The sequence below is a fragment of the Seriola lalandi genome, unplaced genomic scaffold (assembly GCF_002814215.2).
Source record: "Seriola lalandi dorsalis isolate HSWRI2012SDOR001 ecotype SW California unplaced genomic scaffold, Sedor1 jcf7180002054954, whole genome shotgun sequence".
Taxonomy (NCBI): domain Eukaryota; kingdom Metazoa; phylum Chordata; class Actinopteri; order Carangiformes; family Carangidae; genus Seriola; species Seriola lalandi.
In genome coordinates, this window is record NW_019525505.1 from 285,096 (window position 1) to 296,383 (window position 11,288).

Consider the following 11,288-nt stretch of genomic DNA (forward strand, 5'->3'; position numbering starts at 1 on the left):
GGGGGGTGCTCCTGTGTATTTTAGTGTTGTTTCTCTTTGTGTCCATTTCCTCTTCAGTTCAGGATGACAGTATCTTTAATGTGCTCGTCTCTTATCTCCTGTGTCTCAGCTGTCGTATGGCTCCAGTTCTCCGGCTCTGTCCAACCGCCAGCGTTTCCCCACCTTCTTCCGCACCCACCCGTCTGCCACTCTGCACAACCCCACCCGGGTGCAGCTCTTCCAGAAGTGGAAATGGACCAAGATTGCCACCATCCAGCAAACAACAGAAGTTTTTACATCAGTGAGTCACGTGTTTAGCTAAAAGTGTTGAAAGACAAGACACCACAATTTCCAAAATGTCTTCCCAACTCTTTTTTCTTTCTCAGCCCATCAAAAACCAAACGCACATGAGCAGAAGTGTATGGACTAGATTAACGATGTGTTTATTTGCTGTGATCTAAGCTGCAGTTGTTAGCATGCTCTCGTAACAGCCAGCAGACGTGATTGGTCACCAGCTGGAAGTTAGAAAACAAGACTAGGTCAGAACCTAGTATTTCGCTGGACTGCACATGGTCAAAATGGGAAACTGAGGATGCAGTTGCAAACTGTTTTGGAACCACACCGGGGACTTTGTTTTCCTCACCTGCAGAAGGTAACAGGTCTTTTTTATTTCTAATTCTCTCTGTTTAATTTGTACAATTGGTCAACTGCATTATGTATAACAAACTAAACACTTCCTGCAATTGTTTCAAATTAAAGGCTCTGTAGCGTTTCAGTGGACAGAAACCCTAGGGCTTTTATGGCTGTGCTGCTTTAAGCGTATTGTCTCATTTCTGGTTGCTGGTGTTTCTATTGTTTCCATGCTATTCAGATCTACTAGTTTCTTTATCTTACCAGTTACCCCAGGCAACACTGCAGGTGGTAAACGCCCCTCTAGTAGAAAAAGCTATTTTGAAATCAGCTATCATTTTGAAAGAGCTATGGCCAATGGGGAAGCTCTAAATCAGTCTCGTGGCATTTGGCTAACCAATCGCGGAACTATGATCAGTAAGTCAGTCAGTCAGTCAGTCTGGGCTGTTCCAGATTGTAGGGCTGGCCCTGCTGTTGGTGTCCAGCCAAAAAAAGCTTGTTTGTAAAAGTATTCACAGCAAAGCTTTTCAAAGCAGCAGTAACTCAGGAGGGTTGTTAAGGTTTTGGCTGGACCACAGCAGCGGGACCTGATTGACTGAGTGAGCATATTTCAGCTTAATGCCATATGACTGAGTTGTAGTTTCCCCATTGCCTGCTTCCCTTTCAAAATGATTTGGCACAAACAGGTTCTATTAGGGAGTGTCAACAGCTGCGGTGTTGACAACTTAGCTCATTGTCTCTTGATTGAGAGACGTTTTTTTAACCAAACTGGTCTGGACCATATATGGATGCTGCCCAGGTGGATCAGGGTTACACCTCTTGTTATGGGCAGTCTATCAAGTTGCTGTCATTTCCTGGCTGCTCGGGAACTGCAGGGAAGAGGAGGAGCACTTCCAATACACTGAGCCTCGCCTCCATTACAGCAAATAAAATGCTGTCATTACATTTATCATTATTACTAAGAGAGGCAGAGGAATAACTAAACACTGAGCAGATAGAGCAGGAGAGAGGGAGTGAGAGAGAGAAGTCATCGCTAACTGCTAAAGAAACAGATCTGAATAACATGTAAACAACAGAAACACCAGCCACTAGAAATGAGACAATACTCTTACTACAGTACAGCAATAAAAGCCCTGTTAAGAAATAATGGTTTCCATTCAACTGAAGCGCTAGAGGACATTTTATTTGAAATGATTACAGGAAGTGTTGAGTTTGTATTAACAGGTAATGCAGTAATTTTAACACGATGGACAGGAGCAGCTGAAAACAAGGGACATAGGGAGTTAGAAGTAAAGACTTGTTAAACTTCTGCAGGTGAGGTAAATAACAGCCCTGCCCACTTTTTGAGGAAACAAGAAAACAAAAATCATAATCATACAGTTTGTCTAGAACACACTAAAGTTCACTCTCATGTCTAGATGCACATTTACCCACGATGATATGATCTTAAGTGAAGACGTGTCTGTGTGCCTTCAAAAATGAACATAATTAGCTTTTACAGCACAAAAAAACCGAGGCTGAAAATGATGCAGCAACATTGAAGTGACAAAACCTGTAGTTCCTCTAATGGCCACTAGAGTCTGGCTCCAACAGTGAGTCAGTCCCCATAGACTCCCATGTTAAAATGTCCAACTTTACAGCAGAAATAAACATGTTTACAGCCTGGTACAAAAAAAGTTTTTGTCTATAGAGCTAATTTCCTCCTTCATGTCAACTGTTTATATAACTCACCTGTTTACATTTTATTAAGACTTAAAGTTATGTACCTCTTTGAGTGACAGGTGGGTGAGTGTATACTTGCAAGTCTTGGCTCCACACACGCTACACCTCTTTGACCATTTTTGGATTTTGGAGATAGGGGTGGAGTCAGGCACTGCCAAGATGGTGACAGTGGCGCAGCTCTCTCTGAGCTTCAAAACCGCTCTTCAGAAACCTGTGGGTGACGTCACGGAGGCTATGGCCATCTTTATTTATAGTCTATGATAAAGTCACTGGAGGATAATGAGAAAAAGAACAGCAGTTGCAGGCTGTGTACGTTACTAGCCAGCGAACAGCTAACAACTAGCATTTATAGAGTTGGCTCTTTGGGTGTCTGGGATGAATAAACAATGTAAAAACACTTCAACTGGAGAACGAGAGATGGATATGGTGTGTACAGTTCTTCGGCAGCAGATGATGATGAGTTAAAAGGTGTGAAGATGGATATCAGGGTTATGGTGATAACACACTGCCATGTGAGTAAAAAGTATATATAAAGTATATATATATGTATAAGGTTTCTAAGTATCCTGCTGTGACTGCTTTCCTTCACCTCAGCTCAAATTAATGTCACAGAAAATAACATAAAATAGCACGTTTACTTTAAGTAGACCACCTGAGAAGGCTGTTTTCAACAGTGATTTGCCTTCACAGACAAAGTTGGTGAAGAAAATTGTGTCTTCTCATTTGCTCCGTCTGTCTCCTCCCTTATCTACCCCATCTTCTATTACATCTAGCTCCCCTCACTTGGTTTCTCTCTCCCTCTGTCTTGTCACCTGCTGTTTTATCTGTTTGTTGTTATCATCACCCACACACCCACTATCATCTGTCCAAACCACCGACTCATCTTCCCCCTCACTTCCATGCTCCTGCTTCAATTGCTGTTTACTGTTCTTTGAATATCTTTTCGCGACCTACCATTCCATTATCTCTGCTCACTCCTGTTTTGGTTTGCTGTCTCTTTTTTTCTCTTGTCTTCTGTGTGCTTATCATTGTGTGTATGTGTGTGTGTGTGTGTGTGTGTGTGTGTGTTTTACAGACCCTGGATGATCTGGAGGAGAGGGTGAAAGAGGCGGGGATTGAAATCAGTGTCCGTCAGAGTTTCCTCACTGACCCTGCTGTGGCCGTCAAAAACCTCAAGGTGCCGTATCCCAGAATTCCCTCCTCACACAGACCAGTCCGTCAGGCTTTGTCAGGCCTGTGGACCGTCGCCAGACTCCATGTAGAGTCATTCAGCCTGGCACTGCATCTCTATAGCTCAGAGGGCCCAAATCCACTAGTTTTTACTGCATGTGAGGTTCACACTGTTGAAGCCACAGACCTGCAGGGTGTGGGGAGTGAGTGTGTTTTACTGTTATTGGAGGTGCTGGTCCTTTTGGGGGATTTTTCATTAAATATCAGACAGATAATTTGACTTGTTGGTGGTTAACTGACCAACAGAATACGAAAATGTCTGTGCTCCTGGTTTTTTTTATTTTTTAGTATTCATTTATTTATATGTTAGCACGAATTAGCAGGTATCTCATACTCACCATACCTGGCTTGTTAGCTTAGCTCATAAACTAGCTAACTAGCCAACAAATGAATCGGGTTAGCTTTCAAGCAAGACGCCATGATGCCCAGCTGTGGTAACTATGCTAACAGGAGGGTATGTTTGCCACACGCTCCACCTCTTTGCCAATGTTTGGATTAACTCGGAGTTAGGGGGCGGAGTCAGGCACTGCGACGATAACGTGGTTATTCACTTTGCTTCAGTGTTGTGCCTGCATGTGGTTAGCTTAGCACAGCATACACACGGGAAACAGCTAGCCTGGCTCTGTCAAAAATAGAGAACAAAACTATAAAAACAACAGCTTGTTTTTAGGGGAAGTTGTGCGCTTGATGAGCAGAAAGTGTGTCTATCCGCTCAGTGTTCCATTTAATGTGCGCAGGTTTTAGTCTTGGTCTCAGCACTGTACCTGACATGCTCACCGTGACAACAAGACTTCAGGAAGCTGCACACAACCTGCACTGCAGCTGCTGTTGGTCAACAAATAGTTCCAGCACACAACTCTTCCAAACGAGACACTGTGTGTTAATAAGCTAAGCTAAGCTAAGCTAGGCTAACCACGTCTTGACTCCATCGTCTTATCTCCCTCTTCTCAGAGGGAAAGCAGGTAAATGCACCAGTTGCTTTAAAGAAAAACTGAAGCAGGAAACCCCCATGAATATGAGAAATAGCAGAGTTTAGTCTCAGGACAGCCTCTAACTGCATCACTACAACAGTGTGGGAAAAATAAGACACGTCATGACACACCACTGAGCTGCTCCAGGTAAAGGTCGGTGCTAAGCTGCTCTTTTTTGTTGTTGTAGTTTTGGGGTTTTATTTTATTTGTCTGCTCATGGCTGCAAATATCTGCACATAGTGTTTAATGAAAGCACAGGGATCTTTCAGCCCTCCACCTACTTCCCTCCCTCCACCTGTGTCAGCCTGACGTGCTTCCTTCCTGGCGCGCACACACACACACACACACACACACACACACACACACACACACACACACACACACACACTCTACAATGACCTTGCCCAGCATGTCAGCCTAGTTTTGGTGTGCAAGATTAATTGGCCATTGCAGAAGAAACCATGGTAACAGCATGAATGTAACCCAGTGGAGAGGAAGTGTACCGCTGTGTGGTGCAGAGCTGGGAGGAGAGTTGGCTCCGGTGTTCCTGTATCCACGCTGCAGGGCCTTTAACTCGTGCTTTTCATCCCCACCCCCCGTGTGACTCTGTCCTTTTTCTTTTCCATCTCCAAGCGCCAAGATGCCCGAATTATTGTCGGCCTGTTCTACGAAACGGAGGCCAGGAAGGTCTTCTGTGAGGTATTGTATATTTCATTTATGACAGACTTGGCTGGCATGAATTTAAAGTAATAAAGACATGTCTGTTTTTTATAGATAAAGAAAGATTTTTTCATCCACAGCTAGCAAGTTTGTTCAGGAGTCTTGTTCATGCAAACTGTATTTAAAGGGCAAAGCAAACAGACATGTCAGCAGGTATCTTTGTGCCAACTGAAGAGACAAACACTCATGTTTTTCTCATGTTTCAATTAGCAACGTTAATGTTCCCGACTGATTCGCATCAAGTAGTGAAGCAACACTGTTTTGCATGCTAGGGCGCTAGTTAGCATGAAATTCCCTCCTGTTTTCACAAAATATATCAAAATAGTTTTATTCATATTTGGAACAAACATCCATTTGGACTTAGGGATGAACTGATTAGAATTTGGTGGTCGGAGACCTCACAAAACAATTCATACACTGATTATGACACAATGTAACTCAAAGGTCTATAAGGATAAAATGAAGTGATGCAACTTTATATCTAAACAGTCAAAGGTAAACTTCACTGTGACATCATAATGTTCTGCAAAAACACTTCTGGCCATTATTCAATGCTGTAACTCAGAGACTGTGACCGTATTTCCTGTAATTTGGCGTAACAACCACAAGGAAGTGATTCTAGTTTTTATTTAAGTCCCTGTAAACAAACAGGGACACGTCGTAGATGTTGATAAGAACCATAGTTTACATGGTTGTGTTCTCTGGTGTTCTCCAGAGTGCAGCAATTCTACATTCTGATTGGTTGCCACCAAACCGCATCATAGCTCATTACCATAAAGTTGCCCACACCGCCCTTGAGATGCCGCCAACTGGCTTGCCGCTGTTCACCGCCAAAGAGACACAGGCTCGCATAGAAAATGAATAAATTCCTGTCACTTTGACAGTCTCGCAACTTTCAGTCTGAACATACAGTGAGATGATTACATGCTCGTGTCTGTGTATATAGAGCTATTCTTGTGCACATGCAGAACACAAATAAAATGGGGAACCTCTTGATTAAAAGTTCTACATGGAACCTTAATGTAGTGTATTAAAACAGAGCATGTGGTTCAGTCAGATAGAACCCTGTGATTCTGTCTATGTTTATTTGAAACCCATCTGCTGTAGAAAACCCCATTTAAAATGTGGTAGAACTGTGATATTGTACATTTGAGTAGGTTCAGGACACGAGGTCCAGGAGTCTTCTAAGTCCAAGACCAGGACCGACCCAGCGTGGGCAACACTTCCGCTGTATTCAAAAAAAGAGAAACAAGAGTGTGTTTTATTCGGATGCTTCAACAACCGAATTATCAGCTACATGTCAGTCAGGTTGTCTGAAGGGACATGGTGGATGTTCACCTGTCCATCACTATATCAAATATTACTGAACAGATAGTGACAGAAGTGATGCAGCAGCTGCTCCTTCATCATGTCCTTCTCCTTCCTCTCGCCCTCCCTCTGCAGGTCTACAAGGAGAAGCTGTACGGCAAAAAGTATGTGTGGTTCCTCATCGGCTGGTACGCAGACAACTGGTTTAAGATCAAGGACCCGTCCATCAACTGCACCGTGGAGCAGATGACAGAGGCTGTCGAGGGTCATGTGACCACTGAGATCGTCATGCTCAACCCAGAGACGGTGCGAGGAGCCTCCAACCTGGTAAGACAGATGTTACCTTACAACATGCTCAACAGACTCACCTGCACCTGCAGAGGCTACTGGGAATTTGTGATTTATGATCAGTTTTTATATTTCGCTGAGGCAGCAAAAAAAATATGGCTATAGACTTTTAAAATATGTCAATATGTCAAAATAAAAAAAGAAAAACTAGTTTCTAAAAACAAAGATAACATGTTTTACCTGGATCCACTAAGTTTCAAAGATTACATAGAATGAAGTTTCACTGTATTGATACTGTAGTACAGCAATCGGCTTGAGTAGGGAACAATAATAATAATGATAACTTTATTTATACAGCACTTTAAAAACAAAGTTTACAAAGTGCCCTGACAACAAAGCAAAAGCCAGAACAGGCACAAGGCTCAGAAGACAACATCACACCATAACAACAACATAACAACGTAACAGCAATGTAGCAACAATGTAGCAACAATATAACAACAATATAACAACAACGTAACAACAACGTAACAAAGTAATAATAATAACATAACAACAATGTAATTATAACATAACAACAACTTAACAACAACGTAACAAGAGTGTAACAATGTAACAACAATTAAACAAAATAACAGTATTGTAACAACAGCATAACAACAAACCAACAATATAACAACAACAGAAACAACATCAACAGCAACAACAATACAACAGCAATACAACAACATAAGGGGGTATACAATATGATTAAATATAAATAAAAACAATTGAAGAGAATAGAACAAGTACAAAAGCAATAAAAAACAATTAAAAGACGACATCACATCAACGTAGGTCTATAATAAGTATATATAATACAATAAGTGATTTCGAGATTTCCGAGAAGCTCAGGCTGCCAGCCGCCTCATATGGAGTTAACATTTCTGTTATATTGCTCAGGGATTTACAAGTGATCAGTACAATCTTAAATGTCCAATATAGTATAAAGGTAGATGTCCATGTGTTGTTTGAGGTCTAGGTTCTGTAAGTGCTCAGTCCACAGAGAAATGCACAAGGTAAGGTAATTAAAGTAAAAGTAACATGTGAAGAAAGGCTCATTTTACAGTGTGTTTGCTGCAGGGATTGTAAACCGTATCTGTTGTTTAATAAATGGTGGAGAAGCTCGGTGTTTTTCTGCTCGCTGTGTTTTCCAGGACACTGCTGTGTACACCGGTGCAGACACTAACATCGCCTGACACACAGAGGACAGACTTTTATTAGCGTGCTGTCTGAAGGTTGTGTGTGAGGGAGCAGGGGAGCACTTTATTGATCAAAGTTTGTTGAAGTGACAGTGGCTCAGACATCATTCGAGGAAAAACAGGTTGCTGCCTTCTTCTTTTCATCCTCCACTCCGTGTCTGCACAGACTAGATCAGGCTTCCTCTAGCCTGAACTCCACTGAAGTAATGCATTTTATGTATGCTAGTCTTTGTACTGACAGCACACAGAGATCAGAATGGGATGGCTTGTCCTTCTCTTCCTGGAGTTGGTGGTTGGTGGACAGAAAAAAAAAGTTGCTTTGGGCAAAAGTGTGTGCCAAATTACTCCAGAGTCTTCCAGCCCCATAAAAGTGACTTTCAGAAACGCTGCTGGACCTGTTTTATTTTGAAAACTCTGGGGTTGTGTTGCAGTCTGGAAAGACAGAAACTGAGACCTTTGGAAACAACAGTGTTGATACCTGCAGTCGCTCCCTGATTGGGTCTCATCAGCCTCGACTATCATTGGTGAATACAACATGATAATGAATTATAACTGTCATTTATTGTATTTTACTGCTGCAGTTTAGTTGTATAGAAACATCATTTTTAGGAGACAGGTTTGGCCACCCTGCTCACCCTGCCTGCAGTGTCTTTCATTACTGTCAGAAAGTTCTGATTTGTAAAACACGGTGAGAACATGGAAGAACCAGGAAGCTGTTCAAAGCTGAGGTTATGAGAAGCCCCAGGTTACAGGTGTTTAAGTTCCTGCAGCTGTCAGTGACGGGGTTGAGGGCAGATTGTAGGGAACCAGCAGGAACCTGACTGAGCAGGACCAGAACCGTCAGTTCTACATGTGACAGGGAACCAGTGAAGGTTATGTGAATCCCTCAGGAACAGTCAGAAATAAAAGTCGTCAGCACTGACTGAAGATTGACTGAAGATGTCTGGGCCCACAGCGAGCAGCTGCAGGCTGATGTTCTGGACGTTCTTCAGATACTTCTGTCAGCGTCTGAACCAACGTAGCTGTGATCAAATACTTCTTTTGTTCCTGTGGACCTGCCTCACAGCGGTCCTGAACCGGGTCCTGGTCCTGGTCCTGAAACATGCTTGAAATGATCCTTGATGTCCCTGAGACTTCAGGCAGACGGTAAATAAGAAAGAGCGGGATGGAATAAACAACACAGTAACAGTACTGCTGCTTTCATGGTTGGCAGGCAGTTATGACTTATTTATAAAGAACTTGTCTGGGCAGAGTTTCAAAGTGCTCGACAGTAAAACTGAGTAAACAGTAAAAATGAAGAAGTTAAAAGTGACACTGAGGAACATACAAACAAAACAAAACAGGACAAACACATGTGTGTTTGTGTGTGTGTGTGTGCAGACCTGCCCACCTGTTGGCATGTTTACATCAAAGTATTTGTTGTACACAAGATTTGTCATATACCTGCAGTACTCCTGTCAAACAGCAGGGGACATCAGCGTTTAGCCTGCTGAGAAAAAGAGGAAGAAGAGTTCGACCAATCATAGCGCTGGGTTCAGTCCCCCAAATGTGAAACGGGAATAACCGTCAGATGTCAATCATTTCAACACAGCAACAGGTTTTACAGCTCCTCACCCCGTCATCGCTGCTTCCTCAGGTGAGGGCGGGGCTTTAACTCTGCGAAGGTAAACCGGCTGCGGTGGACGTGGAAAGTCGACATCGTGAATTGAGTTAACGCAGACTTTAACGTTAGCCTAACGTTCGATATCATGTCTGCTGATCGTGTCTCTTTGCTCTATACAACATCAGAAAAGTCAGGTCTTACTTGGCTCAGTACTCTTAGTCCAGGCCGTGGTTGTCTCTCTCCTCCACTACTGCAGTGGACTCTGGCAGGTCCTCCCTTTGTGCACAGTGAAACCAATACAGATGGCCCAGAATGCAGCAGCCCATCTGGTCTTTGATCAGCAGTGCACATGGAAATCTTCTGATCTCATGAGATATATTTTGTGAATTTTTGACAATTTGTCCTCAGAGAGAGAGGTAGGGTCCAAAAAGACTCGGTGCTCATCGTCTGGGGAACAGGACTGTGCTCAGTATCTGTTTCCAGTAGATTTTGGTACAGGGGTAAAGTCTGCTTTGACAGGATGTATATTTTAGCTGCCGTCCAGCGCCTGCGTTTTGTTTAAATAGCAAATACGCTTCCACCCGTCTGTGGACCTATGGGCGTGTTGGTCTTAAATTGAGGTGAGGTCAGGAACATTGTTGGCACACTTTTATCTTGAGGCAGCGGAAAGTGACTGACCAGCAAAAACCTGATCTGAAGTCAGTGGTTCAGTATTTCACTGTCATTTTAAGGAGCATTGTCAAGAGAGTAATATGCACCTACATGAGCAGGTGCACGACATGTCTGTTACGTACATGCACAGTGAGCTGAAAATGTGCTTCACATGTCGGGATAAGTCAGGTGGATCATTACAGCACAGCCTCAGTAGGTTGGAGCTTCTTGGTGAAATGCTGCGTGTTGTACAACACTGCCATGCGTCATGGCATGAGACTGCAGAGAAGCTTCTTTCCTACTACCTGCTGAATCCTCTCCAGTGTTCCACAGTCTTCACTTCAATTTGTTCACAGTTTCATAATGATTTATTCACACTTCTCATAATATCACATCAAATATTTCTGACCTGATTTGTGCCGTTACTTCACTTTTAGAGCTTCTTTACCCCTCAGAGTCACAGACCTGCTGCATGTGTCAGGACTGGTCTCACTGATCTGGACTGGTCTCACTGATCTGGACTGGTCTCACTGATCTGGACTGGACTCACTGATCTGGACTGGTCTCACTGATCTGGACTGGTCTCACTGATCTGGACTGGACTCACTGATCTGGACTGGACTCACTGATCTGGACTGCTCTCACTGATCTGGACTGGACTCACTGATCAGGACTGGTCTCAGTGGTCAGTCACAATATGTGATCAACTAACCGCAAATGGAATGTAACTTTGTGTGAAACACTGTGTCATTCCAATACGCCCAGGTGGAAGCGTGTGGCTTTTAAAGGGAATTGGAGATGCGCTGTGATTGGTTTATTGTATGTTATGGCAAAAACACTCCCATGAATAATTAATAGACTCAGTACAACTGTTTTTTTCACTGTACACAACACCACGGCTGACTGCAGTTACAGTCCTGCTTGGCCGATGTGTATTGGATATTT

General features: G+C 43.1%; 1 protein-coding gene across 1 annotated transcript in view; it reads left to right on the forward strand.

Moving 5' to 3' along the window:
- The window catches only part of LOC111645618 (gamma-aminobutyric acid type B receptor subunit 1-like), a 72,841-nt gene that overhangs the window by 15,101 nt on the left and 46,452 nt on the right, over window positions 1-11,288 (forward strand). The window contains exons 3-6 of the mRNA XM_023394874.2: window positions 110-280; window positions 3,407-3,508; window positions 5,166-5,231; window positions 6,696-6,887. Coding sequence (XP_023250642.1) covers window positions 110-280; window positions 3,407-3,508; window positions 5,166-5,231; window positions 6,696-6,887 — 531 coding nt within the window. The remainder of the gene's footprint in view (window positions 1-109; window positions 281-3,406; window positions 3,509-5,165; window positions 5,232-6,695; window positions 6,888-11,288) is intronic.